At 42.4% G+C, this 17,433-nt stretch overlaps 1 protein-coding gene across 1 annotated transcript in view; it reads left to right on the top strand.

Annotated features, from left to right (window-relative positions):
- The window catches only part of ascc3 (activating signal cointegrator 1 complex subunit 3), a 228,603-nt gene that overhangs the window by 210,076 nt on the left and 1,094 nt on the right, over positions 1-17,433 (top strand). The window contains exons 37-40 of the mRNA XM_077599236.1: positions 554-705; positions 2,289-2,439; positions 8,345-8,551; positions 14,377-14,552. Coding sequence (XP_077455362.1) covers positions 554-705; positions 2,289-2,439; positions 8,345-8,551; positions 14,377-14,552 — 686 coding nt within the window. The remainder of the gene's footprint in view (positions 1-553; positions 706-2,288; positions 2,440-8,344; positions 8,552-14,376; positions 14,553-17,433) is intronic.

Below are 17,433 nucleotides of genomic sequence, written 5' to 3'. Positions count from 1 at the left end.
CGAGCCCAGTCCCAGAACACATTAAGCTCGTATCTCATGGTACCACTGTAGTCATGTGTCAGCTGGTCGACCCGCTTGCGTTATGTTTTTTACGGCATTTGTCGGGGGTGTTCCAGTTCTGGATTTTCGTTCGAAATCATTAGCCAAAAAAAATTCACATTTTCGTTCGAACTCCAATTTCTTCATAGTCTGGGACATTCGAAAACGGAGGCTCCACTGTATTTTGATTTTTTTTTTCTCTATTGTCTTTACTTATGACCTAATTATTTAATGTTAAATGAGCCATGGTGGTTGGTAAATAAAATTAATCACATCCTGCCCTGGTTAAAGCTAAACAGTAGTTCTAGCATTTATACTATACAAGTTACATTTGCATCAAATGTACCGCCATAGAGGTACCAGCCCCAGTTTGCACTGTAGAGTACTTTAAGACCATCGTTGCAGTGATTCTTTTTTTCAACAAATTTCAACAGTAACTTGGTACCACAAAGGAAATTGAAAGTTAACATTCACTGAAACGTTCCACCAACAAGTTTCTGTTTTATCTACACAGGCATTGCTTGATGTAGCAGCCAATGAGGGCTGGCTTGTCACAGCTTTAAGCATCTGCAACTTAATGCAGATGATTGTCCAAGGCTGCTGGCTGCATGATTCTTCACTCCTTACACTACCAAATATTGAGAAACAGGATCTCTACCTGTTCACGTAAGCATTAATTCTTTGTTGTTGTTCCAAGCAAAACTTCCTGTGCCTCATAGATTTACAGTTTTAAAATCTTCCTTAAACCTTGTCCTTCTTTCAGTGTTTATTTTCAAATATATTCGTACCTCTACTTACCGAATTAATTGGTTCCAGAACTTTTTTCGTAACTTGAAAATGTTGTAAATTCTCTCATTCGTTCCACGGTCCTCACAAAACTACCAACTAAACACTTTAAAATGAGTCAAAGTATCCCAATATTGTCGGAAAGATGTGCGGAAGCACACAATGTGAGAGAAAATTATAATAAAATGATTTATTAATGTCTTAAAATGAATAACAAGCATACAAAATCTATCCGTGTTGAAACGCAGGGGAACAAGAGGAAGCTAACGGTATGCAACAGAGAGCTAGCACAGAACCACTGTCATGTCTTGTTTTGGGTGTTCATGTGTGTGTGTTTGCTTTTCGCCTCTTGTGTCCGAGACACACGGGACGAAAAGCAACACACACACACATTCACCCAAAACCCTAACGAGACATGACAACCACACGAACACATAAACATACATCTACACACAACATTAAGAATTCAAACAACAATAAACAACCAACATTGACGTTTTATAATTTATTTGAAATTTAATTGTTTACCCATTTTATTAGTCGCTACTAATTCTTACCTGTTTGGATTTCACTTGCCCTTCTGCCGTGCTGGTTGACAGACGTTTAAAAAAATATATATCCAAAGACGATTGCCTTTGACGACTTTTAATAATGTTTCTATAATGCAACAGACAAACGTCGTCAAAGTGGGCGATCGCACGACCCGTGAACACTTTCTAGATGTGTTTTTTTTTTCCGAGGAAGACAGAAAGTTCGTGAAATTTCTCCAGCATTTCTTTGATTTTTGCTGTTACAATGATCACTGCTTCCTCCTCGTCTGCCTTCTCGTTTTATTCCCCCGTATTGTCGAGTGTTCCATTAACTCTAGAGTTTGTTTTTATGCCTCTCGACCAACTCATCATTGTTCTCCACGCTGACCACTTCTTTTCATTTGCACTGGTAATTTTTCTTGGAAGGCATGATGATAAAAACAGATGCAGCTGCTTTATCCACACTTGGAAAAACTCAACAAAAAACAACCTCAGAACTCCGTGACGACGAACGGCGGTCAAAAGTGCATAAGAGAAAATCTTGAAACATGGATAGTGTTTGTTGTGAGATAGCCAATAAGAGTGTAGCGAGGTTCTGAAGTGAGAATCAATACATCCGCGACAATATTTTCAAAATAAAATAACGGATAAGGAAATGCATTTACTTTTTGGGGGATTTCATAACTTGGATCTTTTTCGTATCTCGAGGCACTCATTTGCATATAAAACACTTTTGTAACCTGAAAATTTCGTACTAACAGGCATTCGTAAGTATAAGGTATGACTGTACATTTGTTATAGTGTCCCAACTTCCCTGGAATTGGGGTTTCAAATACAAAAGCCGAATTTGAAATGTATTGCATCAGGCTGAAAATGGTTAACATTGGAATGTGTGTGGGTTAACTTTGTATTGTTTGACATTCTGACATTTAGGAAATGGTCTAACCTTAAGGCCAAAGGAAACACAGGATACCACAATGGACCTATAGAAGGGCTTCCAGAGTTGGTAGCTGCCTGCAATGGAAAGGAAAGCATTTTTGCAACAATCGTTGGCCATAGATTCCCTTCAAATTCTATTACTCAGGTACGTTTGTTTACTGTAACAGTAGTTCATGTCATAGTCCATATACTGCAGAATTATTAACTTTCTAGTCTGAAGCCTGTACGAAAGGAAATTACTTATCACCTCGACAGAAGGAAAATTGAAAGGAAACAAAAAATACATCAGATAGAACTCTACTCTTCAAGCTATGAATACAATATATCAAAATATGTTTATTGCAGTAATGTACATTCTTGTGAAAATGCTGACATTTATATATAGCTAAAGGATAAAAAACTAATATTAATCTTGTATTGGTTTTTGATTAGCATTTTTTCTATCACAGTTTATCTGGTTTATTGCAGCAATGTTGTACATTCTTGTGAAAATGCTGGCACTTATATTTAGCTAAATGATAAAAAACAAATATTAATCTTGTATTGGCTTTTGATTAGCATTTTTTCTATCATAGCTTATCTATTAATTAAAAACACAATGTTTTACAATTAAGATTGTTAAACTCTTAAATTTACTAGAATTTAATCCATCATTTTTCCAGTCTTTCGTTCAAATCCGTGGCCGGATGATTCGCCTAAAGACGTTTCGCCGACGGACGTTTGACAGATGGACAGGTCGCCGAATGGACGTTCCACCGAACGGTCATTCGGCCGAACGGAGGTTTCGCCGAAACGGGATTCGCGCGCTCGCTCCGCCCCCGGATCGTGTGTGTACAGTTTTTCAACCTCGGCCCACGGGCCGTATACGGCCCATTAGGATTTTTAATCCGGCCCGGCGCCGGCGTTGTCCAAATTATAGTAAAAATCAATGATTCATTTCCCTTTGCCGCTCATCACTCTCAATTTATTAGTCTACCGTCAATGGCAGCCCGGGAATAAGCACTCTTGGGCGGGCAGATGTAGCAGAATCCGGGAGCGGGGCGAGCGCGCGAATCCCGTTTCGGCGAAACCTCCATTCGTCCAAATGACCGTTCGGTGGAACGTCCATTCGGCGACCTGTCCGTCTGTCAAACGTCCGTCGGCGAAACGTCTTTAGGCGAATCATCCAAGTACCGTTCAAATCTTATCAAATCAAATTGAAACGACTTACGATTACTAGAATTATTATTTATGAGGTTAGATTCTATCCTCCATAAGTGTTTACTTGGTCCAATGTACCAAAAAGTAATAATATCATACCTAGTGCTAGACTTATTTTAAGACTTGTGAAAATTATTAAATACCATATTTTCTCGCATATACTCCATATTTTTCGCTTAAAAAATGATGACTGAATCAAGGGATATGGCTTATATGCGCACAAATTAGACTTGACATGCACGAAACTACAAGGTGACAGACGAAATGCCATAACGCAAGACACTGCGGCCGATAGGGTCATTTATTTCAAAATAGAGAAAAGATAAATAGATAAAACACTTAACTAAATTTATTTTGACGGCTAAGAATGAAATTTACGAAAGAAAGAAAAATGTATCCTGCATAAAACATGAAAAAACTCACTTGCGCCTGCCATTGCTTGCTCAGGGCGATGCCATCTTACCTAGGGGATGACAAACTAGACCGCTATGGACACACTTCCTGGTTGTACTGCTCATGTAATTCGTCTACGTGCAGGCAACACCCTTTCAGAATGTGCAATCAAGCAGACGATCCTTTCGATTCATACAGAATCACAGAAATATCATGGGCGATGATTTTTCTTAAGATTTTCCCTTCACAGTAACACATTTGTACTCCCTATTAAAACCATGAATATGGATGTGAAAATTATGAATCGGGGGCGCCTTATATGAGGGAAATTACCGAATTCAACAATTTTTAGGCAATTTTAAGGGTACAGCTAATACGCGGAGGCGGCTAATATGCAAGAAAATCCGGTAATGCATGTTGATTACAAATGCAGTACAATACAATATTTCAAAATTGGATTTTAGCAGTTTATTTTTGTACTATATAGCATTTGATTAAAATAATAAAAAAATATGTTAATTCATGCAACTAATTAATTATATTAATTAGTTAATATAAATCAATAATATGTTAATTTAAAAAAACAAGCCTGGCCGAAAACGGAAAAAATATTTGGAAGTTTAGCGGAAACTGTATTCTGCAAATTCTAGACAGGAGGACACCTGGTTGCGTACACGCTTGTTACCATGCAGTTTATTCAGCACAATCAAGTTTTATTTAGATATGGGGCTTAGACAGTGGGAGATAGCCCAGTCATTAAGTCACATTAATGGGATTGTAATTGTAGTTTGTCGACCTTACGCAGGCATTTCCTGCTTATGCGTATCCTCAGGAGAAAAGCCAATTCATATCTGCTAGATGTTGAAATGTTTGTCCAAGAATAGTTGAACAGATTTAGCTTTGTCCATGGTTACAAGATGATGCAGTATTTTAAATGCATTCAGGCTGGTTAAGTTGAGACTCAACAGACGACTGTTGAAAATACTGTGCCCACACAGCGTGCAAGCTGGACTCAAGCGCGCATTCAAGTGTCCTCCAGGCCACAATTTCCAAGTATCTTCATAAATTCTGCTTGGTTGTTTTTTTCTTTCTTGAGCCTGGCCGCCGGCGGGGAAAAAAATAAGCTAGTTTAAAACATTTTTTTTAAAAAACAACCCTCAAAAAAATTAAGCAGAAAAACTGAGTTTTAAAAAATAATTCAAAAAACAACCCCAAATGCATTTGAAAAACCCGGGAGTGAGTTGATTGCTAAAGCAGGAAAGCCATTCACAGAAGGTGAATTTATCAAAAAGTGCATATTACAGGCTGCACATTTTGTCTGTCCAGAAAAGAAAAGTCAGTTCAACCACATCAGCCTTTCTGCCAACACCGTGGCAGAGCGCATTTCTGACCTGTCAAGTGACATTTATGATCAACTGTGTGAGAAAGCACAATGTTTCAGTGTATATTCAGTGGCTCTTGATGAGACCACAGACATCACAGACACTGCCCAGCTCGCAATATATGTCCGTGGTGTTGATGACAATTTTGAAGTGATGGAGGAGTTGCTCACAGTAATTCCAATGCATGGCAGACCACCGCTAAGGAAATATTTCACCAGCTGTGTGATGCCATTGAGAATGCCAGTTTGCCATGGAAGAGCTTTGTTGGAATAACAACCGATGGAGCCCCATCAATGACAGGGAGGAAGAATGGACTGGTAGAACTTGTTCGAAAAAAACTGGAAGAGGAGGTTGTGGAGGAGGCCATAGCTCTGCACTACATTATCCATCAGCAGGCCCTTTGCAGCAGATGCCTGAAGTTTGACAATGTGATGTCTGTCGTTGTGAAATGCATCAACCAAATCAGATCCAGGGGCTTAAAGCACAGAAGGTTCCGTGCTTTTTTTAGAGGAAATGGAGTCATAATATGGGGATGTGCTCTACTTCACTGAGGTTTATTTCATTATTTTTTGTTAAAAAATAAAGATATTTGATAACGTTGGAATGTTTTATCAGCGCTTTTCTTGTGGAAATCCTGAAGTGGCCCAGTCTCACCCAGACTCTGCCTCTTGCGGCCCCCAGGTCAATTGAGTTTGAGACCCCTGATCTAAATAATTAAAACCCTGACAAAGCTGGCGACTTTGTCGATGTTACAATATAGTTTCACGTGGCCCCTTTCCGTGCTCAGTTAATGTCTATCTATCCTGTATCTTAGATCAATTTATTAATCTAGGAAAATGATTACAATCATCGTTAGGGGACAAGTTCTCGATTTGGTAAAGCAAGGGAACACTGTCATCTCGCTCAATTTTGGAGTAAACAAGTCTACCATTTGCTTTATCAAGAAGGATGAGGCTAACAGGAAGATGTCTTCCATCACTTACAGTAAGACAGCTCTGTGTGGAAGTTTTTGTGGCCATACGCCGAAATAGGAACATAGCCTTGCATCTTGGTCTTGGAACCTATTTACTGCTTGTTTATTTTTCCATATATGAACGTATCACTGTACAAAAAGTCCACACAGCCAAAGTAAATCATCAAAAGGCCTAGAGCACTCCAATGGCTGCGTATAATGAAATTGGTGGTGCTAATCCACAAAGTGCGTTTTCCCAGTAAAAAAAAAACAGAAGTAATATAAAAATATAAAAAGTCACATCCTGGCAAGGTAAATTCTAAAATATTGCTCAATCTAAGATATTGCACATTGTTATTGCATACCCCGAGGTTATTGCACAGAAGGGATTGTGTGTTGTGGTAACGCAAGTTCAGAGTCCTGATTGCTGTGGGAAAAAAACTGTCCCTAAAACTATTTGTCCATGCTTTGTGAGACATGTAGCGTCTGCCAGAGGGCAGCAGCTGGAACAGGTTGTGACCAGGGTGGTATGGGTCCCTAACAATGTTCCCGGCTCTGCTGAGGTAGTGAGTGCTGGCAATGTCATCCACTGAGGGCAGAAAGCAGCCGATGATCTTCTGGGCAGTGTTGATCACTCTCTGCATGGCTTTTCTGTTTGTTGCCGTGCTTCCAGCGTACCACACTGTAATGCAGTTTGCCAGGATGCTCTCCACTGTGGCTCTATAGAAGGTTACCAGAAGCTTAGTGTCCAAGTTGTTCCTCCCGAGTACCCTCAGGAAATTGAGTCGTTTCTGGGCCTTCTTCACCATTGCCGTGGTGTTGGTAGACCAGGAGAGCTTGTCCGTGACGTGGACCCCCAGGAATTTGAAGGAATGGACCCTGTCTACGCATACTCCATTTATGAGGTGTGGGGCCAGATCCGTGCTCCGTTTGCGAAAGTCCAGGATTATCTCTTTCGCTTTCGTGGTGTTCAGTGTGAGATTGTTCACCAAACACCACAAAGACAGTTTGTTGACCTCATCTATGTAGGCAGACTCATCCCCCCTGAGATGAGTCCGACCACAGTGGTGTCATCGGCAAATTTGATGATGGAGTTAGACTGGTGGGTTGGTGTACAGTCGTATGTGTACAGGGAGTATAGAAGAGGACTCAGTACACAGCCTTGAGGGGAGCAAGTGCTCAGTGTAATGGAGGAAGAGAGGTGGAGACCAAGTCCAACAGTTTGTGGACGGTTGGTTAAGAAATTCTTAATCCAGCAGCAGATGGAAGAGGATAGTCCAGGGTGGGAGAGTTTGTCAGCCAGAATGTCCGGTATTATAGTGTTGAAGGCTGAGCTATAGTCAATGAAAAGCATCCTCACATAGTTCCCATGGTGCTCCAGGTGGCTCAGTGCTGTGTGTAGAGCTACTCCGATGGCGTCCTCAGTGGACCTGTTTGCTCTATAAGCAAACTGGTGAGGGTCAACTGAGGCAGGGAGTGTATCCCTGATGTGGGGGGCAACCAACTTTTCAAAGCACTTCATGATCACAGGCGTAAGTGCAACAGGCCTATAATCATTCAGGCTGTCAATGGTTGGCTTTTTAGGGACGGGGATAATGGTGGCAGATTTCAGGCAGGATGGGATGATGGATTGTTGCATGGAACAATTGAAACTCTTTGTGAAAACCCCAGTCAGCTGGTCAGCACAGGCTTTGAGCACATCAGGGCCAGCAGCCTTCCTGGTGTTCACAGTCTGCAGTGCCTGTCTCACTTCATGTTGCTGCAAGGTGGTGGATGTGTGAAACTTGCAAGAACCCTGTCGCACTGGAAGCTATCACAGTACAATCACAGAGCACACTGTTTTTAGACATAAAAGTACGTCTACCAAAACACTACTGTATAACTGCTGAAACTGTTCTGGAAATACTAAATATACTGCAGATATTACATTAATTATCTGGCTTCTGTTTAATGTGTTTTATTTCAACCAAAAGTATTTTTTTTAGCAACAATGGAAACGCGGAATTAACAGTGAATGTTTAATCGTTTGATAAAAGTTAATATACTCCTGAACTATGTGTGCAATCCCCATCGCCTGGCCAAGACACATGCTTTTATAATTCTATCTATTCTTCTTTGGTCAGATGTGGGCCTTCCTCAGTCATCTTCCAGTGATGGAGGTTGTGTTGAGTGTCAAGGGCTGGTGGGAGGATAACCAACAACAAACAGCGCACGTCTTGGCTTCTGCAGGAGCAAACCTGAGGGACGCCAACAGCTGGTTGGATGTCCATGCTGACCAGGAGTATGTTTTACAAGTGTCCCTGACACGAATCAACCAATGCCATCCGCGGGTCAGTAACACATATTTTACACATCACCCCGTCTAGCTGTTTTAAAAAACATCAACCATAGATTCTTGATGTCATCGATACAGCTGTCCACATGCAGAGAATGGAGTAAGAAACAATGTTGTTTTGATTGTTCAACAGGAAGTAAACAACCTTCAATGTTTTCAGTAAAATTAATAATAGGTGCATCGATACTAAAGAAGCCCAACAAGCAATGTTCCCTCTAACCTGCGCGCGTGCGCAATTGCGCACTACTCTCGTCTTCTCTGCGCAGCAGCAATCATATGGCGCGCAGTAAAAAAAAAAATCTTTTTTTTTTTTTTTTTTTTTTTTTTTTTTTTTTTTTTTTACCCCTTTCCCCATGATGCCGCCGTTTAAGCGGCAGCCAGTGGCAGTAGCTCTGTCCACTCTTATGTTTTTCGTGTTTTACAGCATGTTTGACATGAAAAATTAGAGGGAACATTGACATGCACCTGCTTGTGGCAGGTGTGATACTGGTGTGCCCATAGCGAGCAATGATGATGTCGCATACCTGTCAACCTCTGCCGATAACTGCCCTTATAAATGATAAATGATTATGATTCCCCTTACAAACCCCCCAAAAACCTTACAAACACCGTACGACTCGTACGGTGTTTGTAAGGTTTTTTGGGGTTTGTAAGTGGAATCATAATCATTTATAAGGGCAGTTATCGGCAGAGGTTGACAGGTATGATGTCGTGACCGGATGATTCGCCTAAAGACGTTTTGCCAACGGACGTTTGACAGACGGACAGGTCGCGGAATGAACGTTCGTTCAAACAGCGTTTAATGATTAAATACAAATACTAGTATTTGTTAGTTTAATGATTAAATACAAATACTAGTATTTGTGTTTAATGATTAAATACAAATACTAGTATTTGTATTTAATCATTAAACGCTGTTTTCAGCTGGATTTGACCGAATTTGAGAGCATTTTGAGCCGTTTGGCGAATGGACGTATATGGACGTTTTTTTGCCTCCATCGCGACATCATCGCGACATTTTACCGAGGAATTCACTTCCCTGGGCTCGGTTCTAATTTCCAAAGAGCTCCAGTATTTGTAAATAATCATTAAATGCTGTTTTAGGATGGATTCGACCCGATTGCTGTCATTTTACGGCTCGGTTCTGCTACATCTGCCCGCCCAAGAGTGCTTATTCCCGGACTGCCATGCCCGCCCAAGAGTGCTTATTCCTGGGCTGCCATTGATGGTAGACTAACATTGATTTTTACTATAATTTGGACAACACCGGCGGCGGGCCGGATTAAAAACCCTAACGGGCCGTATATGGCCCGCGGGCCGAGGTTTAAAAACTTGTACACACACGATCCGGGAGCGGGGCGAGCGCACGAATCCCGTTTCGGCGAAACCTCCATTCGTCCGAATGAACGTTCGGTGGAAGGTCCATTCGGCGACCTGCCCGTCTGTCAAACGTCCGTCGGCAAAACGTCTTTAGGCGAATCATCCGAGTACCAATGATGTCGCTCACACTGGTACTCAGTGCGCTCAGGGAGGTTGTCTTTCTGCTCAGACCAACGAAAAATTTGAGGGAACATTGCCAACAAGGCCTTCACTAACATGTCATCCCCATGAGTCAGATCAGTAACATTGCCTCTACAATGTATATATTAGGGCTGTCATAAACGAAAAATAAAATAAAATTGCGAGTACTACTGCGAACTTGTCTAAAATCTCACGTCATTCAGTCACACTTGGAAGTCTCGCAAGATTTTAGAGATGTTCTCAGTTGTACACCGTAGGGCAGGGGTCGGGAACCTTTTTGATGGAGAGAGCCATTAACAATTCATATTTTCAAATGTTATTCCTTGAGAGCCATACTCAAAATTTAAAAGGAAAAATACACTAAAATGTGTGCTATTTGTAGTAATGTCACAACTTTTAAAGTACAAACGTTCTCTGAGATCTTTTGACAACATTGTTGCACTGTTGCTAATCAATGATAATCAATGGGAGTATGCATGCAGGAGAATCTAATGGAAAAAATGTTTAAAGCCGCACTAGAAGTAGTGTCGGCACCACAATGATCACATAACGCTCCTACTGATGCATTCAGGACTGAGCTCCATACAACGGTTACCATATTTTACTTCACATTTCAGCGGAGAGCCGTATGCACCTATCAAAAGAGCCACATATGGCTCCCGAACCATAGGTTCCCTACCCCAGCCGTAGGGGCTCAGTATTTTATTTATTATTTCAACTGGTCGTCTGTTGACTCTCAACGTAACCAGCTAGGATGCATTTAAACTGCATCATCTTGTATGCATGGACAAAGCTAAATCTGTCCAACTATTCTTGGGAAAACATTGCAACATCTAGCAGATATGAATGAATCTCTCGCGAGACTTCCAACTATGGCGATAACTGCGCGTTTTCATTTTAATTTTTTTTCCCCTGAGTTTGGCCTCTAGCAAAAAAAATTAAAACAAAAAACGACAACACGCAGTTATCGAGATACTTGGAAGTCTTGTGTGAACTGCGTTGCGGAAATTCAATACTAGAGGAAACTTGTACGCGTACTCGTCATTAATGTGACTTAATGACGGGGCTATCTCGTACTGTTTTAGCCCCATATGTAAATAAAGCTTGCTTGCGCTGAATCTGAGTCTGTACGCGAGCTTGGATGTTCCTGTCTAGAATTTGGGGAGCGCAGTCCCGCGAGATTTCCAGGTATCTCGCTTGCTTGCGTTTTTTGAATTTTTTTTTCTAGGCGGCCGGGCTGAGGAATAAAAAACGAAAAACGAAGAGGGGAAAAAGTTCATTCAAAATACAAACCCAAAAATTAATTAATTTGACAAACAAAGAAAAAAATTATTTCAAAAAACAACCCCAAAAATTAATTTGAAAAACAAAGATGAAAAATATTCATTAAAAAAACAAACCCAAAACGTAATTAATTTAAAAACTAAGAAAAATTCATTAAAAAAACACCCTAGAAAAATAATTAGTTTGAAAAACGGAGTTTTGAAAAACAATTAATTGGGAAAACAGTGCCAAAAATTAATTAATTTAAAAAACAAAGAAGAAAAAATAATTACCGTATTTTCACACCTATAGGGCGCACTTAAAAGTCTTAAATTTTCTCTAAAACGGTGATGCGCCCAATCGGTCAGTGCGTCTTGTCTGTGCACTAAATTCAATATTTGTATGACCCTGACCGCTTGAGTGACTGGTTTTATTTCTCGCCGGCACGCTACTTATTGAGCTCAACCCAGCGGACATTCACCCTAAAAATAGCCTCCCCGCACATTCCAAGTATTATGGTAAATCCATTCAAAACATCCCAGGGAAGTGGCAAGGCATTTGACCTCCGTGTGCTTGCTTAACCCTCAAAAACACTCTCAATACTCAAAGAAACTTCATATTGGAGCTATTCAGACAAAATGCCTGACGTGAATGACAACACAATGCGGGTGTGAATGCTTAGAAAATGGACTGAAACCATGGATCAAACACAATTTAAAAGCTTTGCTAAGATTGCTAATGGATTGCTAACGGATGGCCAACATTGTAGTTCGGGCAGGCAGCGTCGCACGAGTTACGTGACGTTTTGGAATGAATTGTCTCTGCCGATATAACGGCGAGGAGAATCAAAGGCTTGGGAGTGATGAATGTCGCGAGTCATAATGGATTGTGGATGACTGGGCCAGCACTGTTCGAGCTTACCTCAGCAGAGCCAAGAACATCATAGGGGACCCTTACCACCCTGGTCACAATCTGTTCCAGCTGCTGCCCTCTGGCAGACGCTATAGGTCCCACAAAGCACGGACAAATAGGCTTAAGGACAGTTTTTTCCCCACATCCATCAGAAATCTAAACTCGCGCTAACATAACACACATTCCCTTCTGCGGTATATGAACAGATGTTTGGTTGGTGATCTGCCTCCTACTAGCTGACTGAAGTAAGGTAAGTGGAAGACAGTGAGAGGTAAGCGACCTGTATCCACAACAGCGGAATGACAAATTACAAGTCCGTAACTTACACTTATTTAGCTCTTTTGCCGATTAAACGTAGCTTATGGAGAAGCACCATCAATTTCGTCACACGCAGTTTCTGCGTGTGATGACAAGTAGGCTTTTGTGTTGTGATAATGACGACATGGCCTATGTCCGATTATTATTATTATTATTATTATTATTTAGCCAACGCTGGAATCAAGTTCCCGGAATACAAAACTCTGACTGACAGTGGAGGCTAGCATGTTAAACGCTGAACTCTTTATATCGGAGTGTACCTTTTACCTCAACAAAGCATTATCAAACTTAGTTTTGCTCGTGCTGTCTTTAAAAAAAAACTAGTGCCTCGCCTAACATACGCTAGCAGCTAGTATAACATACGCTAACGGATAGCATAACATACGCTAGTGGCTAGCATAACATATGCTAGCCTAGTGTTATGCTAGTGCCTTATCAGACAAAGCGTCCAAGGTTTTGACAAAAAACTGAAAATATACCCGCAAATGAGACTGCGCCCTATCACGGTGCGTTTTATAGGTGTGAAAATACGGTAATATTTATTCGACACATTATTACAGCGTTAGAAAACATTAAGAAAGTTTGTGTCATGTTTGTCCTACAGAAACTATATTAAAACAAAATTTATGTTTCTCTACCCAATTTTTAAACATTTTGGAAAAAGCTCCACGGAGCCACTAGGGCAGCACTAAAGAGCCGCATGTGGCTCCAGAACCTATCGTTGCCGAACCCCAATGTAGCATATTCCCTGTTCCCTGGCCAGCTAAAGAGACAGTGTTTCAAGCTATTCCTTATATTTAAGTTGTAAGAATCCACAATGTTTCTTAATAACTATAGGGGTAGAATAGATACTTTTAACTTTGTCTGCAGTGATGCGGACTCTCCATCAGTCCGTTGAGGTGAAAAAGGAGCTGAGCCAAAAGGTGAGGCTCTCTATTTACCGGTCGATCCACATTCCCACCCTCATCTATGGTCACGAGCTGTCGGTTGTGACCGAAAGAACGAGATCCCGGATACAAGCGGCTGAAATGAGTTTCCTCTGCAGGATGTCCGGACTCTCCCTAAGAGATAAGGTGAGAAGCTCGGTCATCCGGGAGGGGCTCGGAGTAGAGCCGCTGCTCCTGATCGAGAGAAGCCAGATGAGTTGGCTCGGGCATCTGATCAGGATGCCCCCTGGACGCCTCCCTCAGAAGGTTTTCCGGGCACGGTGCCGACCTCGGACACGCTGGGGAGACTATGTCTCCCGCCTGGCCCGGGAACGCTTTGGGATACTCCCGGAAGAGCTGGATGAAGTGGCTGGGGAGAGGGAAGTCTGTGCTTCCCTGCTGAAGCTGCTGCCCCGCGACCCAACTTTGGCTAAGCGGAAGAAGATGAGATGAGATGTTATGATAATAATAAAATATAAATGCAATTGTGCTTTGGACTGGAGTATTTTTTCCTCTCTCTCATGTTGTGTTCGCTGCATCTGTCTTTGCTCTGTTGCAGCTTCTGTCATGCCATACACACTCCATATACCACACTGCAAACTCCATACCATTATATATGGAGACGTCTGAATCTAACTTGGATGTCCATGTCTTCTGTAGTCCGTATGACATGGCATGCCAGTATCTTTACAGAACTTTCAATCATAATTTGTCTAACCACAGAAGAATTTGCCACTTTTCCACACTCCATTTTACTTTTATTTCCCATGCAATAATTTGTGCTCAAACTGTTAACAACCTATCACTGTACTTAGATCATGTTCCTTTTACCAGTTAATTAATATTTATATATTTTTCTTAATTGGCTTTGTGTCTTCAGAGGAAGCAGGACAGTAAGGCTCAAGCGCCAAGATTCCCCAAAGCGAAAGATGAAGGTTGGTTCCTTGTCATTGGTGAAGTGGAGCACAAGGCGCTGCTAGCAGTCAAACGAATTGGATATGTACGGAACCACACTACAGTGTCTGTGGCCTTCTACTCACCTGAGATGACTGGAAAGTAAGTTTCTCTAATCATGAAATTATTGAAGGCCTTCATTAACTCTCCATCAATTTGTAATCTAGTGGTGCCATAATCTTGAATACCTAGAGAGCGCAAGAGAGAGAGAGAGAGAGAGAGAGAGAGAGAGAGAGAGAGAGAGAGAGAGAGAGAGTGAGAGAGAGAGAGAGTGAGAGAGAGAGTGAGAGAGAGAGAGAGAGAGAGAGAAAGAAAGAGAGAGAGCGAGGGAGGGAGAGGGAGGGAGGGAGGGAGAGAGAAAGAGGGAGGGGGAGAGAGAGATGGAGGGAAGGAGAGAGAGGGAGGGAGAGGGAGAGAGAGGGAGGGAGCGAGTATTATTCAACGAAAGAAAGCAGACTTTAAATTGAGAGTGATGAGCGGTATTGCAGGGCAAAGGGAAATGAATGAGGTCATTGATTTTTACTATAATTTGGACAACGTTGGCGGGCCAGATTAAAAAGGCTAACGGGCCGTATATGGCCCGAGGGCCGTAGTTTGAAAAACATGTACACACACGCCAATATGAGCAATTCCGAGGGTGGGGTGAGCGACCGAATCTGGCGATGAGAAACGTGTACACACGCCAATAATACGCAACTTATTGATGATATTGATATTAGATATTCAGATATTAATGCTCTTACATTGTCAATGCAATTACAAACTTATTCTCTCTCATGATTATAATTTTGAGAGCGAGAGATTACCTGGTTAATCGCTTTCAACAGTAAACTCTCTGTCTGTCTCTCTCTCTCTCTCAGGGTTATAATTTTGAGAGCAAGCGAACCCGGCAACGACGAAACGTCCGTTCGACGAACTGTCCGTTGACCAAACGTCCGTCGACCAAATGTCCGTAGACCAAATGTCCGCCGACCAGACGTCTTTTGACGAAACGTCCGGTCACGGTCTGTCTTGCTACTGCAACCAAGAAATTTCCCAAATACAGGATGAAATAAAGTTCTAATCTAATCTAATCTCACATAAATAACCTCCAAAGGTGCTCATTAAGTCGAGGGCTTTGATGTTGTTGCCACTGCTATGCTTCAATTTTGCTCCCTTTATTGGTAATAAACACACACCAGCACCACAGCAAATTAAACTCTCTTACCCTCTGTTGCCTTGCCGCTCTACAAATTAAGTTGAATTGTACATTGGTAATAAACACACACCAGCACCATCGCAAATTAAACTCTTACCCTCTGTTGCATTGCCGCTCTACAAATTAAGTTGAATTGTACATTAAATAACATACATATATTTAAACTGTAAGAATCCACAATATGTTTTTTAATAACTATAGGGGTAGAATAGATACTTTTGACTTTGTCTGCAGTGATGCGGACTCTCCATCGGTCCGTTGTGGTGAAAAAGGAGCTGAGCCAAAAGATGAAGCTCTCTATTTACCGGTTGATCTATGTTCCCACCCTCATCTATGGTCACGAGCTGTCGGTTGTGACCGAAATAACAAGATCCCGGATACAAGCGGCTGAAAAGAGTTTCCTCTGCAGGGTGTCCGGACTCTCCCTTAGAGATAAGGTGAGAACCTCGGCCATTCGGGAGGGGCTTGGAATAGAGCCGCTTCTCCTCCGGATCGAGAGGAGCCAGATGAGTTGGCCTGGGCATCTGATTAGGAAGCCCGCTAGACGCTTCCCGGGCGAGATATTCCGGGCATGTCCAACTGGGAGGAGGCCATGAGGCCGATTGCTGATTGCTCTGTCCCTCTTGGGTCTCTGACGGTGAGAGGCGATGAGCAGGTGCAAGCATACTAATTGCTTCCCAGCTCGGAGCCTGTACAATGGGGTCCAGCCGGGTTGATGAGAGGGTAGCATTCGTCTGCCTTCAGGTTGTGCTTACACACCAAACGGCAACGCAGAGTAGCCAACCCTTTTTGGATTCCTTGGAATGGCAGCTGGAGATATCAGATCAAGTAAGCCTTTCTTGTCATTGTACAAGTAGTACAAAAGATGCGGCTGACCAGCAATGCAGTCGCAAGGTAGTCAGTGCTTGACTTGGCGTCAATCCCAAAACCTGCTGGAGCACACGGATTGGAAAGGATGCCATTAGGCTGAAGTCCTACGAGGCCCTTTTGACCTGCAGGATTCCAGAGGCAGCTGATGGGTACCGGTTGGCAGAGTGGCACGGTCTATTCAGGGGCACTAGAAAGGAAGATCCTTCGGGAAGTCAAATCTCGGATTCAGGAGGAGCAGTGTGGTTTTTGTCCTGGCTGTATAACATTGGACCAGCTCTTTACCCTCAGCAGAATTCTTGGAAGGTCAGTTCACTCAACCAGTCTTTGTAGACTTGGAGAAGGAATTCCACCGTGTCCCCCGGGGGTTCTTGTGCAGGGTACTCCGGGAGTATGGGGCACCGGAACCCCTGATTCCTGGGGCCCGGTCCCTGTATGACCAGTGTTAGTCTTGTCTGCATAGCCAGTAGTAAGACAGATTTGTTTTGATTGAGGGCTGGACTCTCCCAAGGATGCGCTATGTCACCGATTCTGTTCTGTTTTCAGTTGGAAAAAGATGGCATCCTCTCTGGGTCAGGGATGAGGTCTTCCCGAAGTGGAGGAATTTAAGTATCTCAGGGTCATGTGAGGAAAGAATATAGCAGGAGATCAACAGGCAGATTGGTGGAGCCTCTGCAGTGTTGTGGACTCTGTACTGGTCTGTTGTGGTGAAAAAGGTGATGACCCGAAAGGCGAAGCTCTCTATTAACCAGTCCATCTACGTTCCTAACCCTGATCTAAGGTCAGCTGTGGGTCGTGAATAAACGAACAAGATTCCGGATATAAGCAGTTGAAATGAGTTTTCTCCGCAATGTGCCCAGACTCTCCCTTAGAGATAAGATGAGGAGCTCGGTCCTCCAGGAGGGGATCAGTTTAGAG

The sequence above is a fragment of the Stigmatopora argus genome, chromosome 4, assembly GCF_051989625.1.
Source record: "Stigmatopora argus isolate UIUO_Sarg chromosome 4, RoL_Sarg_1.0, whole genome shotgun sequence".
Taxonomy (NCBI): domain Eukaryota; kingdom Metazoa; phylum Chordata; class Actinopteri; order Syngnathiformes; family Syngnathidae; genus Stigmatopora; species Stigmatopora argus.
This window is presented reverse-complemented; position numbering and strand designations above follow the sequence as displayed.